The 27,437-nt window shown below is 38.9% G+C and overlaps 1 protein-coding gene across 3 annotated transcripts in view; it reads left to right on the plus strand.

Annotated features, from left to right (window-relative positions):
- Yaf2 (YY1 associated factor 2) overlaps positions 1 to 27,437 on the plus strand; it is an 88,660-nt gene that overhangs the window by 3,580 nt on the left and 57,643 nt on the right. Inside the window, exon 3 of one of the 3 annotated variants that reach the window (XM_042677657.1) lies at positions 23,647 to 23,718. The exons of 1 other annotated variant lie outside the window; for it this stretch is intronic. In XM_042677657.1, the coding sequence (XP_042533591.1) occupies positions 23,647 to 23,718 (72 nt within the window). Of the gene's footprint in view, positions 1 to 23,585; positions 23,719 to 27,437 lie in introns of all 3 variants that reach the window. One more of the 3 variants, XM_042677658.1, reaches the window with a different exon arrangement.

Here is a 27,437-nt window from a genome sequence, read left to right on the forward strand (position 1 = left end):
GAATACACAGTATTTCCCTTTCTAGAAATGGTAGGAGAACAGGATTAAAGGACAGGGGAACACTACTGAGAAGCAAAAGTTCCAGTAATTGGAAGAAATAATTCCCCACAGCTGACATGTTAATTAACAGTTAGGGAAATTTCAGGAATAAGACTGGCGAGAACCAGAGCAGGGACTGGAAAGCTGTGGAGCAGAAGGATGCAGCTTGCTAAGGACTTGTTTATGTGATCAATAGATAAGATTTTAATTTGTTGGGTCAAACTGACCTCTAAACTGATTCTGTTGCCGGATGTGAGGCCAAGACTAAGCCTTACCAAACATTTGAAAACTTTTTCCTTTTTCCTTAAGTGTCTAGTCTCCTTTAAAGATTTTACTGAATATACACATAAACACATATATACACATATATGTGTGTATACATATGTATCGATATATAAATATTTGCATTTTTTTCCTTCAAGAATATTTAATTCAAGTCCTTTACATTGCATATCTTTTTGTTTCTGTCTTTGATGGGTCATGTTACTCTATAGAGAGGTTATATTCAAAGCATGTAGGATAAAATATGATTTAACATTCGAAAAAATAGTTGTATTTTCAAAGCTTATAGAATTCATAAACTTTATAGACCATGATAATGACAGTTTTCCTTGTGAAGGTTTAAATGTGTTTGTGACTTTAAGTATCGCTATACCACAAAACTGTGAAATTTGTGAAATTTATGTACTTAATCTCAATAGAAATTATTTTAAAAATGTGATTTAACATAACTTCAGTTCTTCAATTGCCAAATTATATCCTTAAGTTTATACTATTTCTACGATTGGATTTCACTTGATTTTAGTTTAAATTTGACTAATCTGTTAAAAAAAATCTAAACTGTAAGCAAGTATCTGAAATGTTCCAAATTTTGCTTTTGTGAGAAATGTTGACTGACAGAATGTTTTTAAAAGGAAAATGATGTTACAGTGGCAAATCATTGTCAAAAGTCCTATTCAGTCTCTTTCTTTATATCTGAAGTTTCTTTGAAGACAGTAAAAGTGTCCAAATACAAACATAAGAAACTTTAGGATATTCACTGCTCTAGATCATTAGATAAAATGAAATTTAGTCTGTGTGGAGGTAATGAGACTAGTGTGTTATATAACAGCAGAAAAATACTTTATAACTTAATTCAGGTAGAAGATAACTTAGAAATACAAATTCCAGAGCTGTTTGCTTTGGTTTTGAATTGTAGTCTAAATGGTAACCAGTCAAATAATATCTAGTTCATAACAAGGTTTCAAATACAACAGAGGTAATATTACATTTTCTGAGGACATTCTGTGATTGTTCTGTCAGGTGTCTCATATGTACTATTGTAGCAAGCTTGGAAAAGATGTCACATAGTAGAAAAAACACTAGGTCTTGTACTAGGAGCCTGATACCTCTTTTGGGCCACTTCAACCTTCAGCAAATGCTTATTGAGTATTTTATTATACAAAGGCTGTCTTGGGTACTGGCTGTACAGTGCTGAGCAAAATACTTTTGTAAAATGTAATGATTTTGTTGTCAAAGGAGAAACATTTTGAACCATGTCCCAGAGTCTTTCTTTCTTCCCTTTCTATTTCGTTCCTTTCCTTTTCCCTCCCTCCCTTCCTTCTTTTGTCATTTGTGTGGCTTGAACTCAGGTCCTGCGCACTATCCCTGAGCTTTTTTCCTCAAGGCTAGTGGCACTACCATTCTGAGCCACACATAAGTCCACTTCCTGGATTCTTCTTTTTTCAGGTCAGGTCCTGGGCCTGGGTGCTGTCCCTCAGCTCTTCAGCTCAAGGCTACTGCTCTACAGCTTGAACCACAGCACCATTTCCGGCTTGTTCTACTTATGTGGTGCTAAGGAATTGAACCCAGGGCCTGTGCATGCGATTCAAGCACTCTACCACTAAGCCACTTTCCCAGCCCGAGATTTTATTTTTTTTATTTTTTGCCAGTCATGGGGCTTATCCTGGCTAGGATCTGACTGTTGGTAAAAAATAATTATTTCAGCTTTATAAAATGGGGGATAAATCATCATCTCTGTTTCTTCTTTGCTTTTTCTTTTGTTTTTTGTTGCTTGTGGGGCTTGAACTCTGGGCCTGGGTGCTATCCCTCAGCTCTTCAGCTCAAGGCAAGCACTCTACCACTTGAACTGCAGTGCCACTTACAGCTTTCTGAGTTGTTTATTGGAGATAAGGGTCTCATGGACTTTCCTGCCCAGTCTGGCTTTGAACTGCGATCCTCAGATCTCAGCCTCTGGAGTAGCTAGGATTACAGGAATGAGCCACCGATGCCCAGCTTCTTTTTCTAGTCCTGGGGCTTGAACTCAGGGTCTGGCAATGTTCCTGAGCTTTTGTGCCATAGTGCCACTTCTAGCTTTTTGGTGCTTAATTGGAGATAGATAAGAGTTTCATGGACCTTTGTAACAAGGCTGGCTTTGAACTCTATCCTCAGATTTCAGCCTCTTGAGTAGCTAGGATTCCATGTGTGAGCCACTTGGCTCCTGCTTGCTTTCTGTCTTTTAATTGAATGTTTGGTATGATTCAAGGCACTTAAGGTTGGTATAGCCCTTGCTCCCCGCTTACCTCTGAAGATAACCTTTGCTACAACCTCTTCCTATTCAGAGACATTTTTATTCTAAGAGGTTTCTTGTTTGTTTTTCTCCTCAGGTTTTCTGGGGCTAAAGTACTCACTTTGGTTCTTGTTTATCAGGAAATTGTAAGAATGATTGGTATTTGGATAGTCTATAGTCCTGGTTTTGGAAGTGTAAAATGTAGAACCATAGGGGGTCCTCAGACTCTTTTTTTAAAAAAGTTTATCTGTGAGGTCTAGGCTATTTTCCTAACAATACTGAGCTGTATTTGCATTTTCACTGAGTTGACAGTTGTAAGTGACTGCTTGCTTAAGCAATTGGAGGTGTAGCCTCACACACCTTTGTCTGTTTGAATCAAAGAACTGGCCCTGCGGAGCACTGGTGGCTTACACCTGTAATCCTAGCTACTCTGGAGGCTGAGGTCTGAGGGTCACTATTCAAAGCCATCTTGGGCAGGAAAGCATGTGAGACTCATCTCCAATACATTAAAAAAAAAGCAAAAAACAAAAAAACCAAAAACCCGAAGTGGAGCTATGGCTTTAATGGCTCAAAGCTATGTTAGCCTTGAGCAAAAGAAGATCAGGGACAGCATCCTGGCCCTGAATTGAAGCCCCAGAACCAGCATACAAAAAATAACTTCCCTAAATGCCTTGTTCATCTTTACCACAGTGCCTGTACAAGTGACACGTTTCACTTAAGATTATTTTTAATGAAGCAGTGAAATTGCTGGTTTTACTAACCCTCCATCTTTTCTAACTTGTGAAATGGGAAGTATACACAGAGTACTTCTGCATTGGTGGATTCCAAAAGGAAGATGTTTGTATAAATATGGGAGTTAAAAGCAGAACTAGCTGTTTTTTCTGCAGAATATAATTTTTCACTTGAAAGATTGCTTATTGAAATGTGATTATTCAAACTTGGATATTTAGTAGATATTTTCTTGAAACAGAATAGGGTGAATCTGTCACTGCAATGAAAAGGATCGTCAGGATAAAAAAATCAGTCAAGTGAAAATTTTGAATGCTAGCTACCACGACAGTGAGCTTAGGAGCTTCTGAATGCTTTGTTGTTTTGTTTGTTTTCCCTCTTTTCTTTTTATCTTTGGTCTGTTTTTCTTCCAAGTATAGTCTTGGGGCTTGAACTCTGGTCTTGCCTGCTATCTTTGAGCTTTTTTGCTCAAGGCTAACACTCTGACACTTGAGCCAAACCTGCACTTCTGCTTTTTTGGTGGCTAGAGATGAGAGTCTCTTCCTGCTGGGGCTGGCTTTGAACTTTGATCCTCAGATCTCAGCCTCCTGAGACATGAACCACTGGCTCTCTGTACTTTAATTAGTGGTCATATCCATGGACATAACTTCTAATATTTTATCATAAAATATATTAATATTGGGAAGATATGCATTATTCAGTGAGCCAATAGTTTCTTAAAATCAATGTATATCACAAAACTATAACATGGATAAGTCAATTCAAAGTACAAAAAACCAAAAGGGCATTAAAGGAAACATTATGAAAACTTGTTGATGTGGTCTCAGATTTCACATTGCAACTAAACCTTTGCAACATTTTGAAACAATGATGAGTTTTTATGAAAGAAGAATATCCACAATGACATGAAAAAATTGTTAAAGCCAGGAATGGTAGTACATACCTTTTAATTCCAGCACTTCAAAAGCAGAAGCAATAGACTCCAAGGCTCAAAGCCAGTCTGGACCACCAAGTGAGACCCTGTCTCATAAATAAATAGATAGAATGAAAAAAGCTATTATAGTACTTTATCTGCTTTTCAACCTGTGGAAGTACAGATATACTTTATATTTTTGAACTAAAAAATGTGTAACAAATTGAATACATAAACAGATAGGACATTCTAGATGTCTTTTGTTAAGCCCTATATTAGAGGATTTAAAAAAAATTTGTGTCACTCTATATAAGTTGTCTTTGTTTTGAAAAGCAATTTGGGGGGGGGTAAAATGTCATTTAATTAAATTGTGATGTGGTTTATTATTACCTTTTTTTTTTTTTTTTTGTAATGGGGCTTGAAGTCAGAGCCTGGGTACCATCCCTGAGCCTCTTTTTGCTAAAGGCTAGCGCTCTACCACTTGAGCCACAGTGCCACTTCTTATTTTTTGTTGTTGTTGTTGGTGGTGGTAGTGGTCCTGGGGCTTGAAGTCAGGACCTGGGCTCTGTTCCAGAGCTTTTCCTGCTCAAGGCTACCTCTATACCACTTTAAGCACAGCCTTACTTCCAGTTTTCTGGTGATTAATTGGAGATAAGATCTCAGACTTTCTTGCCTGGGCTGGCTTTGAACAGAGATCTTTAGATCTCAGCCTCCTCCTGAGTAGCTAGTATTACAGGTGTGAGACACCATTGCCCAAGAAGGTTTTTTGTTATTTTATTTACTTTTTGTGTGTTTTCTTTTAACCCCCCTTGTCTTTGACTTCTGTACTTTTTTTCTTGTATATAAGTTTATCTGTTTGGGGGAGGGTAAGGGTGAGTGCAGAAATGGTGGGACAAAAAGTGAACTAATGCAGCAGTGATACTAGATGCTCTATTGAAAATGAACTATACAACTTGTGGGGAAGGAGGCTAGGGAGAGGTGACATTGTTCAAAAAGAAATGTACTCATTACCTGCCGTATGTAACTATAACTCCTCTGTAATTCAAAAATAGAAAAGACAGGATTTCATTATGTAGCCCACCCAGTATAGCCTTGAACTCATGTTACCCCTGCCTCAGCCTTCTAGGTGCTAGGATTACAAGTATGTACCACTACGCCTGGCTTATTATTATTGTAATTATTAGTTAATCTTTGTCAGTTATTGATCTTGAACTCAGAGCCTAGACACTATCCCTAAAATCTTTTGCTCAAGGCTAGCACTTTGAGCCAAAGGTCTACTTTGGTTTTCTGGTGGTTAATTGGAGATAAGGGTCTCACAGACTTTCCTGCCTAGGCTGGCTTTGAACCATGATCCTCACATCTCAGCCTCTTGAGTAGCTAGGATTACAAGCATAAGCCACCAGTGCCCATCTGGCTTATTATTTTTAAAATGAACAAATAAATGTGTATATTTGCTTGTTTGTGTTGCTGGAGGTAGAACCCAGGGCCTCATATATACTAAGCAATTATTCTACTAGTGAGCACCGTTCCCAGCTCCTGGTTCTATTTCCAGTGTAATAAATATAGATAAGACTCACGTAAACAAAATCTCTTTAAATTTTAAGAGATGAGACAAAAATGTTTGTGAAGTACTTACTGTTCGAGAGTTTTACTTGTAAAGGTTTCTGCAGCTAGTAGATTAGCTGTTGGAAGACACTCTTTGCTTTATTCTTTTCTGTGTGCCCTGTCTCTCAGAACTAATGACATACCTTATTAAACTTGGTGGCCTAATCTCAGTCTTCTTTCATTGTCACCTCTCTGTTGGTAGCTTTTTAAGTTAAAACACTATTTCCTTGGCATTCTTTTTTCCTAATAAGTTTCTAAAATTAAATTTATACATAAGCATGTCTGACTTTTCTGTATACCTTACTTGATGTAGCACAAATTCCTTTCTGGAATATAAGCTACAAACTGTCATTGTCTCAGTTTTGGTTCTAATTGTCACTCTTCATGTACAGTCTTTTTCTAAATTGTCTTAAACCTATCCTTTTTCCAGTTTAATGTGTTATAGTTCAAAGCCCATATCATTTTTTTTCATGAACTGTTAGACAGATTGATCTCTTCCCCAGAATGCTAACATCTTGTCTTTGTTATTGGTCCTTACATATTAAAAAAAAAAATTCAAGCATCTCAAGTGCTGAATAAATGATGAGCTCCTGAGCATGGTGTTCAAGGCTATAATGATATCTAAACTACCTGCAGAGCCTCATTTCCTGCTGCTTATACTAGTCAGTCCTATGCTATGTCAGCACTGAAATGAAAGAGGAGATGGCTCCTTGGTTAAACCTGTATTTTCTTTCTATAATCGGAATAGTTCTCCAAGGTCCATTTATGATGCCTACTTGTATTTGAGCATTTATCAAACTATAGCTCCATTATGTGTGTGTATCTACTTCCTTACTATGCTGTGAGTTTTCATTATCTTTTTTCACAGGTGCTTGGCAGAGTGCCTGGGAAATAGCAGTTACTCAGTAGAGATTTGTTGAGGCAGGTATAAGAGTATTAAAACAAGATAGTGAATTTTAAAAATTTAAATACAAGCCGGGCGCTGGTGGCTCACGCCTGTAATCCTAGCTACTCAGGAGGCTGAGATTTGAGGATCGCGGTTCAAAGCCAGCCCGGGCAGGAAAGACCGTGAGACTCCTATCTCCAATAAACCACTAGACAACCGGAAGTGGCGCTGTAGCTCAAGTGGTAGAGCGCTTGCCTTGAGCTGAAGAGCTGAGGGACAGCGCCCAGGCCCAGAGTTCAAGCTCCACGACCAACAAAAAAAAAAAAAAAAAAAATTTAAATACAGGATATACAAGTCACTATTTGGGAAAGAACCCTTCTGCATATATGGCGAAGTATTAGAAGTGGTAGTAAACAAAAGTCTAAGATTCTGCACAGGCATACTGGGCATGTATCATTCTTGGACTGTGAAAGTGTGGATCACTCCCAGTTCCAACCATCCTAAAAGTTTGCATTCTGGATCAGAAGATAGATCACACTTGCTAATGAGCAAGCACAAGATGGGATTGAAGTTGTATTTTTCCAACATATGCTAGGTTTTGGAGAAGACTTATATTCAGGTTAATTGTGAATTCAATTAATGTGGCCATTGTTAGTGAAGTACTTCAGATAAAATATCTCTCAGCATTATGGCCAGTTTCCAATAGGATGACCTTTTCTCCTGAGAGATTTCAGACAAGTGATGTTCTTTGAAACCAGCTTCTACTTTATTGCTAGTTAAAATGCTCTTACAAGTGTGCATTGTTTTTCTTTCTCTTTTTCTTTTTCTTTCTCCTCCCTTCTCCCCCCTTTCCTCTATCTATGTATATGAGTATATTTGCTGAAGAAACTTTTTTTTTTTTTCTGTTGGTCGTGGGGCCTGAACTCTTGGCCTGGGCACTGTCCCCCAGCTCTTCAGCTAAAGGCTAGCACTCTACCACTTTAGCCACAGCTCCACTTCTGGCTTTTTCTAATTATATAATACTGAGGAATCGAATCCAGGGCCTTATACATACAAGGCAAGCACTCTACCACTGACCCACCTTTCCAGCTCTAAATAAACTTTAAACTTTTTTTTTTTTTTTTTTGGTCTGGTCGTGGGGCCTGAACTCTGGGCCTGGGCGCTGTCCCTCAGCTCTTCAGCTCAAGGCTAGCGCTCTACCACTTGAGCCACAGCGCCACTTCCGGCTTTTTTCTTTTTTCTTATGTGGTGCTGAGGAATCGAACCCAGGGCCTCAGGCATGCAAGGCAAGTGCTCTACCACTGAGCCACCTTCCCAGCCCCTTTTTTTTTTGTTGGTCGTGGGGCTTGAACTCTGGGCCTGGGCACTGTCCCTCAGCTCTTCAGCTCAAGGCAAGCATTCTACCACTTTTGAGCTACAGCGCCACTTCCAACTTTAAACTTTTTAAAAAATTTTTTTGGTCATAAGGCTTGAACTCAGGGTCTGGGCACTGTTCTTGAGCTTTTTCACTCTAGGTTGGCATTACTACTTTGAGCCCCAGTGCCACTTTCTGTTTTTTGGCAGTTAATTGGGGATAAGAGTCTTACAGAGTTTTGTACCTGGGCTGGCTTTGAACCATGATCCTCAGATTTCAGCCTCCTGAGTAGCTAGGATTACAGGCATGAATCACTGACACCTGGCTGAAACTGGTGTTTTTAGGGCATTAGTTGTTATGGAGGATTTCAGATTAAAATTTTCTACTAAATATCAAGCCTTTGACAGATATATGTCAGATGGTTTGGATTGCTGAATTTATATGTCTGTTTAGTACTTTAAAAATCCCAATGGGCTCAACATGATGGAACACACTGGAGTATCAAGCACTTCAGAGTCTGAGAACAAGAGGATCATGGGTTTGAGGTAGCTTGGCCAGGAAATAAGCTCTAAAAAATAGTGTCAAGCCGGGTTTCCATGGTTCATGCCTGTAGTCTCAGGGGCCAGAAATCTGAGGGTACCAGTTTAAACCAGTCCCAGCAGGAAATTCTGTGAGATTCTTATCTTCCATTGAACACCAAAACACAAACAAAAATAAAACAACTAGAAGTGTGGTTTCATTGGTAGAGCATTAACTTCGAGTGTAAAAGCTAAGGGATTGTGCCCAGGCCTGAGTTCAAGACCCAGTACTGGCAAAAGAAAAATTTTTAATAATTGTCTTTGGGAAATAAGATAATTTTATGATAGGTCAGGAGGTACATGCATTTAATCCTGACAACTTAAGGCAGAGATCAGGAGGATAATGGTTCAAAGCCAGCCTGGGCATATGCAACCCTATCAGAAAAATAACTAAAGCAAAAGATGGCTATGGGCATGGTTCAAGTGGTAAAGTTCTGCTTAGCAATCTTGGGTTCAAACTCCAATACTGCCAAAAAAAATTATTATTATTTTTTTAGTAATAGAATTACATTATTAAGTTTTATGTTTAGTTTCTTGAGTTACCTTGTTGGTTATATTGCCAGTGATCTTTAATGTGCTAGTCAGGCATTGGTGGTTTTTTCCCCCTCCTTCTAGAAAAATCATTGTTGAGAGATTACACAATTCTTACAAAGCACTTATATAGTGGCAGATCTAGAGTTGCTTAGTAAATGGTGACCATAACTAGTTGTTGTTGCTGTTAGTTTTTCATTACTATTGTTGGCTTCTGGAGGTAGGAATTTAGTTACAGCACTATCTCATCACTTGTATGTGTAGTGCATTATTGTGTTCAGAGAACATTTCCATATAGCCTTTCATAGGCTGTCAGAGCACCCTATACAGCTGATGAGAAAATGGTCATCTAGGTATAGGAATGAATCAGAGCTTAGATGAAACCCAGGTTGCCTGACTACAGGTTGATCTTACTCATTCTGCTTTGGTAAAGAGGATATTATTGAAACTGTCCTCTTTCCTTCAAGGTTAGATATAGGCCACCATACTTGTTAGAAAGACTGATGTTTCCCCTAAATAATTCTCTGAAGAATTTTTAGTTTTAGTGGTATTGCATGTTTATAAAATAATATGTGAGGGGCTGGAAAGGTAGCTCAGTGGGTTTGATTCCTTACACCACATAAGCAGAAAAAGCCAGAAGTGGCACTGTGGTTCAAGCAGTAGAGCTCTAGCCTTGAGCTGAAGAGCTGAGGGACAGAATTCAGGCCCCACAACCCACAATAAATAAATAAATAAATAAGTTCAAAATATTAATCAAGTGTTTGTTGAACATCTACATTGTTTTGTTAATTGGCCTTCATGATTACTAAGTATCTTTTGTTACAGGATCTATTCTGTGATTGATAATCATGTGCTTTATCGGATTCTGTATTTATTGGTAACATTTTTTATTATAGAGAAATATAGAATTATTCAGAATTTTGGAGTTAGAAAGGAAGCTTTTATGAGTCTCCAACATGCTTGGTCATTTCCTGATACAGACTAGTTGCTATTTGTCACCTTCAGAGGAATAAATAGTTGTTAGAGGGAAATCTTCAGAGGCTTATGGTAGATGTTATTATTAAGCTGAAAAAAAAAAGAGTTCAAGCTACTATTGGTTCCTTCTTGTTGGGATTCTCACCTACATTTGGAAGATTCTTATGGTATTATCTTAAAAAACATAACAGGTAATGAACAATCCGCACTGGAGACTTTTTTGGTTGTTTTTTTTTTTAACTCATGATTAATATCCTGTTGATAGTGAAAATAACAAAACAGCCCAGAGAAATTGTAACTTCTTCAACGTCAGTAGCTGATTTGTGTGAGGTTCAGATATCGAGATCCCTTTTCATTGCTTGGCTGTGAGAGAGTTTACATTTCTTTGCTGGCAAATATCTTCCTAAGGATTTCTTCTTGGAATTTTCCTTATACCTAGATCTAGTGCTATACTTATAGATGACTATTTACACTAAAGCTACTATTTGTAACAAAGAATTAAATTGTTGCAATTTTAAAATCTGACAATGGCTTCCTATTTTAATGCTTTTGAAGTCAAAATGTTAACAAACTTTATATTTTGATGACTTTTATAGTAACATTTATTTTCTTAATATATCCTGGTTTCTTTGATATCGTAGTGTTTCTCAGGAGAAATACCAATAAATGTTATTTTTCTCTTATGCTTGTAAATATTAAAAGTGGTTGGCAGTATAATATATAAACATTTTGATTATATGTATAAATGTATGGAGTAAATTATATTAAGTGAAGTAAGCCAAGCCCAAAGAAACATAGGTCCCATGGTTTCCCTCATTTGCAATAGTTAGTATATGTATGAGTCAAGCAGAAAAGATCAGATAAGGTGATGTTAGGAAAATGAACCCAAGATATGTATTTAAATGTTTTTTTTCATGCATTTGTTTCTAACCCATTTATATGATTATTTCTTTGTTGCTTTGTATGTCCCTCCCCCACAGTATAACCCCTGCTTTCACTATATTTGATGTCAGTATAATTTGTGGAGGGGAAGGGGAAAAACAAGTCGTTTAAATAAGGTTGTGGACCCGTTGCAACAATGAGAAGTACACGTTGTCATGTCGAAAACGAACTTTACAACTTTGGTGGGGGGGGGGAGGATTGAGTGGAGGGGGAGGCTTGGAAGGGATGGGAAAGGGAAACAAAGGAGGAGGCTACAATGCTTGATAAGAAATGTACTCATTATCTTGACCATGTAATTGTAACCCCTCTGTACAGTTTTTTCACAATAAAAGAAATAAAAATAAAGTATGGAGTAAATTTTGTACTGATAATTTTAGACATATATGGGTTGAACCATGTAATGCTCATGTCTGTTTTTGTTAGTTTGCTGGTCCTGGGGCTTGAACTTAGGGCCTAGGCTCTGTCCTTAAGCCTCTTTGTGCTTAAGACTAGCCCTCTACCACTTGAGCCACAGTACCACTTCCAGCTTTTTCTGTTTATGTAGTACTGAGGAATTGAACCTGGGGCTTTATGCATGCTAGGCAAGCACTCTACCACTAAGCCACATTCCCAGCCCTAGGAGGGAACTTTTTAATCAGGGGCCTCTTATTTCATATGACTACGCTTACTCTATCTCTCTGTGCTGCTTACAAATACTGGTCCAAGAGAAAATTCTTTTTTTTCCTTTTCTTTTTTTTTTTTCCTGGTTGTGGGGCCTGAATGCTGGGCCTCGGCGCCGTCCCCTCAGCTCTTCAGCTTAAGGCTAGTGCTCTACCACTTGAGCCACAGCGCCACTTCTGGCTTTTTCTGCTTATGTGGTGCTAAGGAATTGAACCCAGGGCCTCATGCATGCAAGGCAGGCACTCTACCACTGAGCCACCTTCCCAGCCCTCTATTCATTCTTGAATAACTGTTTTAAAAGAATTTTCGGGCTGGGAAGGTGCCTCAGTGGTAGGATGATTGCCTTGCATGTATAAGGCCTTGGGTTCAATTTCTCAGGACCACATAAGCAGAAAAAGCCAGAAGTGGCGCTGTGGCTCAAGTGGTAGAGCACTAACCTTGAATTGAAGAGCTGAGGGACAGTGCCCAGGCCCAGAGTTCAAGTCCCATGACTGACCCCCCCAAAAAAAAAAAAAGAATGATGGAAAATACTGTATATAACATCCTCTTCGATTTTAATGAATTTTAAATTTCTGAGAAGTCCTCAGAAAATCAGTTTGTAACCAGACACCAGTAGTTCATGCCTGTAGTTCAAACTATTCAGGAGATTGAGAGCTGAGGATCACAGTTTGACATCAGCCCAGGCAGGAAAGTCTATGAGACTCTTTCTCTGCTAAATCACCAAGTGGAACTGTGCCTCAAGTGGTAGAGCACTAGCCTTGAGCAAAAAAAAAGAAGCTCAGGGATAGTGCTCAAAAATCAGTTTGTTTTTGGGCTCATTTAATGGAGCAGTTCTAACTAAGTCTTCCCCCTAATTTTGTATACATTGTGACATACTATTCTGAAATCCTTTGTTCTGGTACTGTGGTCATCAACCAGTGGCATTAACATCCCCTGAGAGTGTAACAGAATGCAGACTCATAAGCCCCACTAAAACTTCCTGCATCAGCACCTGCATTTTAAGTTGTTTGTATGCACATTATGGCTTGAGGTACACTGCTCTAATTTTGTCATGATAAAATATCCAGAGGACTCAGGAATTTATTTCTTGTGAACTGTTTTTTTCTAAAAGGCAGGATTGTGCATGCACATACAGATGTGTGCAAGCGCATGCATGTGTGTAAAGATACGTGGGGGTGTGGGTTTCTCTCTTATCTGTGTCTGTATCTACAGTGCCCCAGTTGTAGCAGACATTTACTTCCCTCTGTGAACGTAATAGCCTCTTAGGTCCAAAAAACGTTGCACTTCCTTCTTCTCATCCTGACTCTGATACCCATTACCCAACCTCACAAAATCTCTTGTAAGAGAGCAAGTTGCAGGAAATAATGGGGTAAAGGAGAAATGGGTTTGGCAGTTAAACTAAAGTTACAAGTTTCTTGGGATGGGGGCTGGAGGTTTAGCCCAGTGGAAGGGCGCCCGCCCGGCGCGCACAAGGCCCTGGGTTCGGTCCTCAGCCCTGGGAAAAAAAAAAAAAAGAAAAACTTTCTTGGGATGGAAAAGATCTGGCTTTGCTTTAAAAGGGTCCTGTGATTTTGAATTGTTTTCATTGGAGCCCTCAGATTTCATACAATTGTCTTAATGGCTATCAATTGGAGCAGGCCAATGGACTCAGTGCATCCTCACAAACTTCAAATACTCTTTGCTTTTCTATATTTTATTAGGATTTAACACTTCTTATTAAATAATGCTTGGCAAAACACGTTTGAAAGTCATTAACCTGCTCTACCACTGTTCTTACCACTCCTGTTTAATATAGGCTAACTTGATTGTGATTAGTTTTTGCCTTGTTCAAGAAGCATTAACAAGAGCTAATACAAGTTTTATTTGGTGATGGGAAAGATTTGAAGCTTGCTTGCTTTCTTTTTATAATTTATTTATTTATTTTTATTTATTGTGAAAATACTGTACAGAGGGGTTACAATTACATGGGCAAGATAATGAGTACATTTCTTATCAAGCATTGTAGCCTCCTCCTTTGTTTCCCCTTCCCATACTTTCGCATCCTTCCCTCCCATCCACCCCACCAAAGTTGTAAAGTTCATTTTTCAACATAACGACTTGTACATCTCATTGTTGCAGTGGGTCCTCCTGTATCCCTGTTTTAATGATTTGTTTTTTCCCTCCACATATAATAGTGAAAGCAGGGGTTATACCATGGGGGAGGGACATACAAAGCAACAAAGACATAATCTTATAAATATGTTAGAAGCAATCCCATGAAAGATCTCTCTTTTTTTTTTTTTGGTCAGTCTTGGGGCTTGAACTCTAGGCCTGGGAGCTATCCCTGAGCAATTCAGCTCAAATGAGGCTTTCTTTCTTTTTTTTTTTTTGTCGGTCATGGGGCTTGAACTCTGGGCCTGGGCGCTGTCCCTCAGCTCTTCAGCTCAAGGCAGGCGCTCTACCACTTGAGCTACAGCACCACTTCCGGTTTTCTGGTGGTTTATTGGAGATAGGAGTCTCACGGTCTCTCCTGCCCGGGCTGGCTTTGAACTGCGATCCTCAGATCTCAGCCTCCTGAGTAGCTAGGATTACAGGCGTGAGCCACCAGCGCCCAGCGAGGCTTGCTTTCTTGTAAAGCTTTTTGTTCCTCCTCCTCTGTGTCTTTTTCTTATTCCTACTCCTAGTCACTTTTGCTGGGGTTTTTTTTTTTTTAATCAAGGCTGGGAGTGGCTGGGAAGGTGCCTCAGTGGTAGGGCGCTTGCCTTGCATGCTTGAGGCCCTGGGTTCCATTCCTCAGCACCACATAAGCAAAAAGAAAAAAAAAAAGCTGTAAGTGGCTCTGTGGCTCAAGTGGTAGAGCGCTAGCCTTGAGCTGAAGAGCTGAGGGACAGCGCCCAGGCCCAGAGTTCAGGCCCCACGACCGGACCCAAAAAAAAAAAAAAAAAGGCTGACAGGGCTCAGAGCCACGTAATCAATTAGTAACAAGTAGCACAGTTTACAGATGAAATATACGTTAAATTTGAATGCCATCAAATTGTATATTTCTTTGTTACCGATTTTTCAGTAACATTGACAGTTTACATTTTAGTTGTAATATTGTTCTCTTACACTCACGTGGGACTTTAATATATATTCATATTTGTAGTCCTTGAAAACATCTGGTATGCTGGGTACTGGTGGCTCATGCCTAAATCCTAGCTACTCAGGAGATCTCAGGATCACCATATGAAGCCAACACAAGCTGGAAAGTCTGTGAGACTTCTCTCAAATAAACCACCAGAAAACTGGAAGTAGCACTGTTGCTCAAAGTGATGGAGTGCTAGCCTTGAGCAAAAGAGTTCACCAACAACACCCAGGCTTGACTTCAAGCCCCACAACAACAAAAATCTGGTTTTATTTATTTGTTTTGGCAGCAAATTTTTTATTCATTCATTCATTTTAGTGCCAGTTCTGGGTCTTGAACTTGGCCAGGGCACTGGCATTGTCCTTGGGCTTTTTGACACCTGGCTTTATTTTTATACTTACATATGTGTTGCTAATTTTTATGTGCATTCAGTATAGTAATATAAAGTGAGACTCTACCTTGAAAATAAATAACCAAGGTGAAAAGGAGAGGGAGGCATGGATCAAGCAGAACACATTTGTCAAGTGAGCTCCCAGATTTCAAACTCTAGTACTACCCTCCTCCCCACAAAATAAAAGTTAACAGCAACCAAATATACAAGTGGTGATATAATAGCAAACATAGACATACACTTAGATGTATAGCAGTTCCTGTTGTGAAACATTTAGGTTATACTAGTTAATAAAACCAGAGCACAAGAGAAAAGTGTTTGACATTTCCCATAAATTGCTTCAAGGATACTTTTTTTTTCTTTTTTTTTTTTTTTTTTTTTTTTTGTCGGTTGTGGGGCTTGAACTCTGGACTTGGGCACTGTCCTGCACTCTTTAGCTTAAGGTGACCAGTGTTCTACCACTTGAGCCACAGCGCCACTTCCAGTTTGTTAGTGGTTTATTGGAGATAAGAGTTTCACGGACTTTCCTGCCCGGGGTTGGCTTTGAATTGCGATCCTCAGATCTCAGCCTCCTGAGTAGCTAGGATTACAGGCATGAGCCACTGGTGCCCGGCTGCTTCAAGGATACTTTTTATCTATCCACCTGGCAACTATTCTGTCTTTATTTTTACTTCTTCTTTCCTCCCTGTCCATGCAAGAGATGGGGGAAAGAGAATGAGAATGAATGGGAATCTGTGAATGACTTAATCTCTCAGTGTCCTGATGTTTACAATCAAATAAATATTTGGGCCAAAACAGTAAGCTTTAGCATCTAGGATATACCCTGCTAGTATAGAAGTAAATCTTGTGTCAGATTTAAGAATTGAGCGGCTAAACTGGTGGGATTTTTGTTTTGATTTATTTGTTTTTATTTGCATGGGTATATTTCCTCTTCCCCTTCCCTCCTGGTCACTGTGGCCTTTTCAGTATTAAGCTGTAATTCCCTATCTTCTACAATTTCTTTCTTTTTTTTTCAAATTGTTGCTTAAGCATTATCTCCCTGAAAAAGTGTTCCTTTGCCTCTAGGTTTCAATAAATGCTCTTACATTTAAAGTGTTCAATGCAAAGAGTGATTATTGTATTTACCTTCCTGGACTGTTGTCTGGGTCCAAGTCTGTGAACTACATTTCGGTTTACCATCTTACCGTTGTACTTTTTGGTGCTGAATAAATCTGTGATACAATGAATTTATCATAATTCTCAGTTAATAATGGGATCGTAATACCATTAATAGAAATTCTCAATGCTTTTGTTACAGTGTCTTTTATTGGAAATAATGCTTAACTGAATTGCAGAAGCCTCTATCATTTATCTGATTCTGCTGCTACTTTAAACTGTTGTTTAATTTTTTTTTCCTATGGAGCATTTGTATTTCACTTTGAATTAGATGAGTGTTTAATTATGCTCATTTATTTGGGTAAAAGAACTTTCGTGGATCAACAGTATCTTTATGGGGAACTTGTTCAGCAGTTTTTAAAGTGTTCTCTTTGGCCACCAGTACAGTGCATTATTAGAACAACAGCCATAGCATTTTATTCTGTGTCATGCTTGTTTGTCAAATCTTTACATGCAGAGAACCAGTTAGTAGAAGTTATTGTAGCAGTCTAGGCAAGAAACAAGGAGGAGAGGGAAATGAATGGATTTGTGATATGTTCAGGAGAAAATTTATATACTTAAGAATTTATTGGATAAGACCAGGGGAGGTAGGAATTGGGTTGAGCCAAGAGGAGTCAGGAATGAATGTACTGTATGATGGTGGTATAATAAAGCAGCTGGGTGAATAGTGGTACTTCTCACAGAGACAGGTTTGGTGGATAGGTTCATTTTTAGATATATTGAGTTTAAGGTTCTTGGCAGAATCTGAGAGCGTAGTTGGATATGTGGGGTAAAGCTTAGGAAAGAGAACTGTAGATACTATTTGATAGTCATAAGATGTATTACTGACTGGAAGCCAAAGGAATGGGTAGGTTGAGGAGAGAGTAGACTGTACAGCATGAGGAAAGAGGCCTAAGATGGGCCTGAAAAACGTCATTATTTTTTTTCCCAGCACTTGGACCTTAATTATCCCTTTTCACCTTCTTCATTAGCCTTCCCCCTTCCTGCTGGCACCTACACCCCTCAATAGAGCTTGACCCACTTTACTGTCATTTATTTTTTAAAAATATTATAGTATGTATTAATTGTAGCAATATGTTCCACCATAGTGTTACAGGAGTGCCTGCATATACTATATCTTGCCATGTTAATCTTAGTATTGTAAGTATGTTCTTTTTTTTTTTTTCACTCACAATGCTACAAGTACCCACTGAGAGGAAGAGCTACCTCCAAGCTCACTGTGGTGGTTGTCAGCAGGCCTTAGAGTAACTGCTTCCACATTACTCCCTGGGCTGCTAGCATTAGACATTTGCTGTGTGGGCTTCTCTATAAAGTAGAGCTGCTTTAAACATATACATGTTAGCTTTCCTCAAAGCAAGATACCTGACAATGAGGCAAAGTCTCTAAAATGGAAGTCAGTCTTTTTTATTTTTATTTATTTATTTTTTTTTTTGTCGGTCGTGGGGCTTGAACTCTGGGCTTGGGTGTTGTCCCTGCGTTCTTCAGCTCAAGGTGAGTGCTCTACCACTTGATCCACAATGCCACTTCCAGTTTTGTAGTGGTTTATTGGAGATCAGAGTCACAAGGACATTCCTGCCCGGGCTGGCTTTGAACTGTGATCCTCAGATCTCAGCCTCCTGAGGAGCTAGGATTACAGGTGTGAGCCACTGGCACCCGGCGGAAGTCAGTCTTTTTAATTCCTTTTGGGAGTGATATCCCATAACTTTCACCAAATTCTGTACATTAGAAATGAGTCACTAAATTCATCCCACACTTAGGAGGAGATTACACAAGGGTCTGAGTATGGGAGGTGAGATTATTGTAGACTATCTTAGTAACTAGAGGAGAAAGTGTTATCCATTAATGTTTAAAACTGTTGTAGGATTTTTCTTGAAAGGGAACTTAAAATGTCAAATAGGTCAATAGAGAGTTCTTCTGGCTAAAGCAAGCTTCTGGAAGCTAGAACTTACCTAGTTAGTATTTTCATTTTCAAAGGCTTTTCACAGAAGTTTGGATATTAGTGTCTTGTCCATCAAATAGTAGTCAAGAACAATGATATATGTTTCTTGCTCATATTTTCATTGTAGAATTTGTCAGCAGTTGGAATAAGCAACTGACTATTAGTTATTGTTTATAACCATAAAAGTCAGGCATTGGGCTGGATACTGGTGGCACACATTTGTAATCCTAGCTATTTGGGAGACTGAAATTAAGAGGACCATAGTTTAGTACCAACCCAGTCATCAAGAATCAGGTAGTACAGGATTCTCAACCAGTATTTGGGTGTAGTGGTATATGGCCTATAATACTACCAATAATAGGAAGCCCCAAATAGGTAAATGGCAGTCCAGGAATGCACCTGGACAGGAAGCAAGACCCTTTTTCAAAAATGGACTAGGGGTATGTCTCAGTGATAGAGTACTTGCTTAGGAAGCACAAGGCCCTGAGTTTAAACCCCAGTACTGCCAACAAAAAATGTTCAGGTATGGGAATATGGAAACAACTTATACAAATGTTTCTAGCAATTTCAAAGACCTTACTAAAGTAGATCCAAGCTGATGGCTTCTAGTGATGATTATAATGATGATTGATTTACCTAGTAAATGTCTGGAATGTTTCATGAACTTTATTTAAACCATAAGTATTTTAAAAAATTTATTAATATTTAGTGGTACTGTAGTAGGTGTGTGTGTGTGTGTGTGTGTGTGTGTGTGTGTGTGTGTGTGTGTGTGTGTTTCTAGGGATTGCACCCAGGACCTCAAATGCATTAGGCAAGGCCTCTACCACCAAGATATAGCTCTCAACTTTTTGTTTTTGTTGTTATTTTGAGACAAAATCACTTAAAGGTAATACTATATCTGGATGGTTGTATTAATAGTCTTAGATATGTGGCTAGCTTCTAGGTATTATTTGTAAATAATTTACATTAATCTTCACAATTGCTCTGAATTGGGTTCTGTTTTGCATTTTTCATTTTACAAATGAATGTAGTTTTGCCATCTTTCATTTAGACTCAGTTGAATAAATAAAAAAATAGTGCTGTTTTTAACAAATTTCCTTATTGGTTAGGATGGGAAGACGTTGTGGAATAAATCTGAGGGAAAGGAGATTTTTCATTAGGAAATGAAATGATATTTATAATTTGGGAGACTTGAGAGAAGTATAAGTACACATAGAACTATGTATAAGTATACATAGGGTATAAGATACAATCAACCTAATAGATTATATTATATACCAAAAAAGGCAAACTATCCATCTCATAATTTCAGTTTATGACTCATGGCCTCTAGAGCCTTTCTCCCTTGGCTGATAGTGATAGTGAAGGTAATGCTAAGAAAATGAGATCACACAAGATTGTGCACTTTCCCTAAGGTCTTTGATGGGCTAAAGGAGCTAAAAAAAAAAAAAAAAAATGCAGTTTCTATAAGTAACATCCTTTATTAGGTTAGTTGATCTTGTTTTGGTTAATTGAAAGTTTGGCTCAGTAGTATATCTGTTTATCTCTCTGTGTATGTACACACAGCTCTTACTTGAACCATCAGTTATGTCACTTTAAATACATACAAACAAGTATAAAATCTTAAACTTGGTCACACTGTTGTGAGAATTCCCAATCCAAGATTTATATGAAGAAAAAACTTAGAATTTTAAATGTTAGTTGGAAATTTGAAATAATGTATCTGCAAAACCATCAGAACTTACTGTAATGTTCAAGCCAGGGGTGGTTGTGGAAGTGAAAGTTAATGATCACATCCTAAGCAGAGCAGTTTCTTTATAAGTTTATGTTAATTAATTAACTGATTTATTTTTGCTGGTCCTGGGCACTGTCCCTGAGCTTCTTTTGTTCAAGTTGAGTGCTCTACCACTTGAGCCACAACACCACTTCGGGCTTCTTTGAGTAATTTATCGGAGATAAGAGTGTCATGGAGTTTCCTGCCCAGGCTGGCTTCAAACCATGATCCTCAGATCTCTTCCTCCTGAGTAGCTAAGATTATAGGTGTGAACCACCAGTGCACAGCTCATGTTAACTTTGTGAGGCAACTTTTCCTTAGTGAAATGTTTTATTTTGGTTTGATTAAAGCATCCTAATCTCTGAACACTTTTTTCATTCTGAGTTCTTCTGATAGAAATCTATTTTAGGGCAGAGGATGTAGAATGCATACATGAGGCCCTAGGCTCAACCTCAAGCACACATGAAAAAAAATCTTGGGCTGGGAAGGTGGCTCAGTGGTAGAGTGCTTGCCTTGCATGCATGAGGCCCTGGGTTCAATTCCTCAGCATCACATAAGCAGAAAAAGCCAGAAGTGGCCCTGTAGCTCAAGTGGTAGAGTGCTCGCCTTGAGCTGAAGAGCTGAGGGACAGTGCCCAGGCCCAGAGTTCAAGCCCAGAACTGGCAAAAAAAAATAAAAATAAATCTTATTTGAGTTTATGGAAAGATAACAAATAAATATACTTTTCGATGCCAGTCTGTCTTTAAGTTATCCTTTTGATTACCTTAAAATACTTTCAAGTTTTTTATTTTATTTTTTATTCTAGTATTGGGGCTTGAACTCACGGCCTTCCTCTCTGACTTAGCTGGCACTCTTCCACTTGAGCAGAGGTATGCTCTGCTTCTGGCTTTTTGCTTGAGATTAGAGTCTTAATGCTGCCTAGGCTGGCTTTGTACTGTGATCCTCAGATCTCAGTCTCCTGAGTAGCTAGGATTATAGGTGTGAGCTACCACAACCTCAGCTTTATAGATGTTTTGATTCCCTTATATGATGCATTTGCTTCTAAGTCTATATTACTTAAATGTAAATGGAGGCAACATTTGCTAAAAATAAAAACTGGGGGCTAGACATGGTGGCACAGACCTATAGTCCCAGCTATCTGGGAGGTAGGGACAGGAGGATACGGAGTCTTAAGGCCAGTCCAAGCAAGGGCAGTGAGATCTGTCCCCAAACCAAAGTACATACTTCATACATGGATGAAAGCAGAATAATGAAGCTTTATTAAAATTATTTAAAAAATAGTACAGGGATGAATTTCATCAGAGTACATTGTATACATGTATGCAAACACCACAATGAAACTCTTTGAACAATTACTAGATAATCATACTAGAGAAGGGGACAGATTGAGTGGGGAGAGGGAGAGACAGAGAGAGAGGGGAGGGATAAACTGGAGGCATGGCTCAGGTGGGATGAAAAAAAGAAAATTATCATTTGATTTATAATGAGATAGTTTATCCTAGCTTATACCATTAAAAAATGTTTGGATTACTGTACCTATAATCCAAATACTGGCAGTAGATCCTTGTGCCATGTAAATACTCTTCAGTTAACTCTAGAAGTTAAGTAAGAATCTAGTTAACTAGAAATTCTCTCTCTCTCTGTCTCTCTTTGTCACTCTCTCTCCTCGGGCTTGAACTCTGGGCCTGGGCGCTGTCCCTCAGCCTTCAGCTCAAGGTGAGTGCTCTACCACTTGAGCCACAGCACCACTTCTGGTTTTCTGGTGGTTTATTGGAGATAAAAGTTTCACAGACTTTCCTGCCTAGGCTGGCTTTGAACCGCAATCCTCAGATCTCAGCAGCTAGGATTATAGGTGTGAGCCACCAGCTCCTGGCTCTTTTCGTTTGTTTGTTTGTTTGTTTGAGTTCAGGTCTTGCTGTACAGCCCAGGCTTGGCTTCAAACTTGTCCTCCTGCCTTAGCCTTTGAAATGCTGGGATTACAGGCATGTAATATTTATCTTTATATTACAGTTAGAAATAGGGATTGTGTATCAGTCTGTTAACTTGTTGCTGTAACAAAATGTCTGAAGTTGGATACTTGATAAAGAAAAAAGAGGTTTATTTAGATCTTAGGTTAAGATCGCATTTTCTGACAGCTACTGGTTCAGCCAGATTATCTCTTTGGCCTCCTGTGAGGGCCTCATGGTGAATGACATCACAGTGGTAGGACCAGGTGCACAAAAGATCACATTTTGACACAAAGCCAGAGATTAGGGAAAGGCTAGTCTTGCTCTTAGGGAAAAAAAAAAAAAAGTTAACAACTAATTAGGGAAAGGCCAGTCTTGCTCTTAGGAAAAAAAAAAAAACAGTAACAACTTGCTCTTTTCAAAGTGATGCTTCCAGTGGCTTCTTTCCTTTCTACTTGGTCCCACTTGTTAATGGTTCCATCGTTTCTCACACTGAGAACCAAGCTTCCAGAACAGGAGCTTTTCCTTGGGACACACTTAAATTACATACAGATCATAGCAGTGTACTACCCAAGTAATACACTTGGAATGAACCATTTGGAAGTAAACACATTTACTAGTAGTAGTAGACTTGAAGACCCAGATTTGTAGAAAAATATAGAGAGAGCATATATAGAACAATTAGAGTCTTAAAATTAAATAGGAATCTAGCAAAAATCTTGACAAGTATACTATCATTCTTTACTAAATACAAATATAGCTAATAAGATTGGAATATAAGATTTTCATTAGGATTACTATAGTAGAATAATGGTTTTATGGAATATGGAGAATTTTGTCCTATTTATTCTGTTTGTTTGTTTTCTGGTACTGGGATTTGAACTCAGAACCTTGTGGTTACTTGGCTTCCTTACTTGGGCTGGTACCCTGTCACTTGAGCTTGTAGTATGCCTTTTTGCTGGTTATTTGGAGATGGAATCTCATAAACTTTTCTTCCTTGGGTGACTTATAACTGTGATCCTTGGGATCCCAGCCTCCTTACAAGTAGCTAGGATTATAGGCTTGAGCTAACAAATGATTAAGACTTTTGTTGAGTGATAAATGGGAAATACATTGATGATTTTAAAATTTAGGAAGATCATTAGCCAACCATGGCAACTGTACCTATTTTCATATAAGCTACACTAGTACAGTTTTAAGAAATGGTAAATTTAATTCAACTATTTATTCCTATTACTAATATTGAAGAAATGGTGGAATAGTTTGATAGCTGATAGTTTTGTGTGCCAAAATACTACAGTCATTATATTGGACATTTAAAAAAGCTGAAAACATTTAACTTTCATTGAGTTTCTGATGCCAGCAGTTTCTCTTGACACTGGTTAGCAAGATGTTTCCATGTTTGCTTTGATATGTATCTATAATAGATCTCTGGTGAATTTAACATCTCTTTCTCTTGAAGTTCTACATGTGCTAGTAATCTCAAATAAAATTAAATAATCTTCTTATTCTGATAGAGAAGAAAAAACTGGATCACTTACCAGTAACTGGAGTTCTCCTATTGGGTAATCTCCACAGATCCACATTCTTTGAAGTTATTGTGAATGCCTCGAGGACCAAGGAACCGTTGAAATTTCCAATTTCAGGAAGGTAAGCAAGTGCACTGAAGCATGTCTCTAGCATCTCCCAAATCCCTGCCCCCCACTTTCTTACATATACGTCTGTACTGCATGCCCCCTCAGTTCCAGTGGATGCCCATCAGGAAGATTCTCATGCTGGACAGAAGGGCAAGAGAGGTGGATCTGTGAGGGAAAAGACCCAATAGGAAAACTCAAGTTACTGGTAAGTAATCTGGTTTTCACAGACTTGAGACTTTTTTCTCTCAAATTTCTTCTCTTTAGAAGGGTTTCATACAAAGCAAGTTGTTTGGGATAGCTTCTTTTTGTATGCTTGATGTGAATTATGAAAAATACTATGCGGATGATAGAACAGACTTTAATTGTTGCATGAAAAAAGTTTGACTATTGTTAAGGTAATTACTTCATAATTGTTTTAAAAACAAATAGTAGCTTTTGGTAAATAGTGTAATGGTTCTAAAACAGTGTAGAAAGCTTCATGTTGAATTTTTTAATGAATTTGTTTACAGTGCTGTTTTTAGTGAAATAAGCACCTGAATTGTAAAATTTGTGCACGTACTAAATTTGGTTAAATTTTTTTTAGCACAGTAGTTCTTAACAGTAATGGATAGCATTCTGTTAATTTATTAGCAGTTCTTGCTTTTTTTTTCTTTTTTCTTCTTCCTTTCCTCCCTCTCTCCCTTTTGTCTCCTAATGATCCCAGAGATCAAACCTAGGGCTTTGTGCATGCTAAGCAGTGTTCCACCATTAACTATATCCATCCCCAGTCCAACTAGTGCTTCTTAATGACATAGTTATCTTTCATCATTGAAGATTACCTGAAAAATGATTTTTAATATGTTGCAATTATACTTACCCCATCCTTTTTTAGTGCTGAAAGGGTTTATTGATGTGATACATAGCAGAAATGGTTGAATTTGAGCTCTGTGATTCTATATATAACAATTAATTACATTGGCATAGAAATGTTAAAATTAGTTTCTTATTTCTGTTTCTCTCTTCTGCATTCTTACTAAACTTTTTTTTTTTTTGGGGGGAGGGGGTCTGGTTTGGGGCCTGAACTCTGGGCCTGGGTGCTGTCCCTCAGCTCTTCAGCTCAAGGCTAGCACTCTACCACTTGAGCCACAGCGCCACTTCCGGCTTTTTTCTTTTTGCTTATGTGGTGCTGAGGAATCAAACCCAGAGCCTCAGGCATGCAAGGCAAGCGCTCTACCCCTGAGCCACCTTCCCAGCCCCAACTTTTTTTTTTTTAATGCCAGTCTTGGGGCTTTGAACTCAGGGCCTAGGCCCTGTCCTGTGCTCAAGGCTATTGCTCTATCACTTGAGCCACGACTCCACTTCTGGCTTTTTTGCAAGTTAATTGAAGATAGGAGTCTCATAGACCTTCCTTCCCGGGCTGGATTCCAACCACGTTCCTCAGATCTCAGCCTCCTGAGTAGCTAGTATTAAAGATGTAAGCCACCAATGCTCAATTCAGAAATTATCCCTTTTTTGGGTTAAGAGAAATGGGTGACAATGTTGTCAGACACTTTGTACTCATACTTTGTATTGTTTAGTAGAATGGGAACTTCTTTGTACAACTACTTAAAGATAAGAAAAATAAATAATTTTTTAAAACTCAAAAAAAAGAAACTATCCCTTTTTTTTTAGTTTTTAATTTTTATTTTTGCCAGGCCTAGGGCTTGAACTATGGGCCTTGGTGCTATCCCTGAGCTCCTTTTGCTCAAGGTTAGCACTCTACCATTTGAGCCACAGAACCACTTGCAGCTTTTTCTGTAATTAATTGGAGATAAGAGTCTTATGGACAAGCCAGGTACCAGTGGCTCACGCCTGTAATCCTGCCTATTCAGGAGGCTGAGATCTGAGGATCACTGTTCAAAGCCAGCCCAGGCAGGAAAGTCCGTGACACTTCATCTCCAATTAACTTCCAAAAAACTGGAAGTGGCGCTGTGGCTCAAGTGGTAGAGTTGCTAGCCTTGAGCTGAAGAGCGCAGGGAAAGTACCCAGATCCAGAATTCAAGCCCCACGACCAACAACAACAAAAAGAGTCTCATGGACTTTCCTGCTCAGACTAGCTTTAAACCTGATCCTTAGATCTCAGCCTCCTGGGTAGCTGGGATTACAGGTGTGAGCTACTGGTGCCTGGATTCTTTTTTCTTTTTTAATTACTTAAAATTTTTTTTTAATAAAAGTGATATGCAGAGGAGTTACAGTTACATAAGTCACATATAGATGACATTTCTTTTTGGACAATGTCACCCCTTCCCTTGCTCTTTCCCAGTTTTCCCTCCTATCTCCACCCACATCAGAAATTATTCTTGAACAGTACTTTCTTTTTTTTTGGTCAGTCATGGGGCTTGAACTCTGGGCTTGGGTGTTCTCGCTGTACTCTTCAGCTCAAGGCAAGCACTCTATCACTTGAGCCACATTGCCACTTCCGGTTTTCTAGTGGTTTATTGGAGATAAGAGTTGGGCTTTCCTGCCCGGGCTGGCTTTGAACTGAAATCCTCAGATCTCAGCCTCCTGAGTAGCTAGGATTACAGATGTGAGCCACCAGTGCCTGGCCTTTTTTTTTTTTTTTTAAGCACACAGAGCCTGTCATAGTGCCACGCTAATAGGTTTTGTATTACATTTTCATTTATTTGTGGAGTATTCATAATTCACCTTCATTCTTGAGATTTTTTTTTTTTTTTTTTTTTTTTTTTTGTCGGTCGTGGGGCTTGAACTCTGGGCCTGGGCGCTGTCCCTCAGCTCTTCAGCTCAAGGCGAGCGCTCTACCACTTGAGCTACAGCGCCACTTCCGGTTTTCTGGTGGTTTATTGGAGATAGGAGTCTCACGGTCTTTCCTGCCCGGGCTGGCTTTGAACCGCGATCCTCAGATCTCAGCCTCCTGAGTAGCTAGGATTACAGGCGTGAGCCACCAGCGCCCGGCTCATTCTTGAGATTTTAATTTCATCAATCTGAAACTTTTGTTGGTTTGACCTGGAGAATTGCTATATTTATGCCTTGGCTGGTGCCTTCATATTCTTTTTTTTTTTGGGGGGGTCCGGTCGTGGGGCCTGAACTCTGGGCCTTGTCCCTCAGCTCTTCAGCTCTACCACTTGAGTCACAGCGCCACTTCTGGCTTTTTTCTTTTTGCTTATGTGGTGCTGAGGAAATTGAACCCTGGGCCTCAAGCATGCAAGGCAAGTGCTCCACTGAGCCACCTTCCCAGCCTTGCCTTCATATTCTTGAAGTAGCCTTCTCCCCATACTTCATTATAATCTAAAGTTGAGGTATGTCCAAACTGTTGTATCTGTTACTTTTTGTTCTCTACTTTGTTACCTGTGCTTTCTGAGTGGAAACATGGCTTTGTATGAGATTGTATTCATTCATGAAATGTGCTTAATATAATACTGTTCTAACAGTAGCACATAGTAAATATTCATGTATTCTATATTTTACAGATCAATCTTAACCTCTGTGGATACATTTATATAATGCAGTTTAGCCCAAAGATTGACTTTAGATTGTATCATTGCCTTTTTTGTTTTGTTTAGGTTGAATGCCTCAAACTCATCATCTTCCTCATACCTCAGCCTTTTCAGTTCTGAGATTAGATATATGCCATCATGTGCAGCAAGTTTTTTGGGGTTTTTTTGGGGGGGCGGGCATTGGTATTTTTTGGTGCTAATCCTAGGGCGTGAACTCAGAGCCTGGTTCTGTCCCTGAGTTTTTTGTTTTTTGTTTTTT

Source organism: Dipodomys spectabilis, unplaced genomic scaffold (assembly GCF_019054845.1).
Source record: "Dipodomys spectabilis isolate Male_0828 unplaced genomic scaffold, ASM1905484v1 ptg000039l, whole genome shotgun sequence".
Lineage (NCBI taxonomy): Eukaryota > Metazoa > Chordata > Mammalia > Rodentia > Heteromyidae > Dipodomys > Dipodomys spectabilis.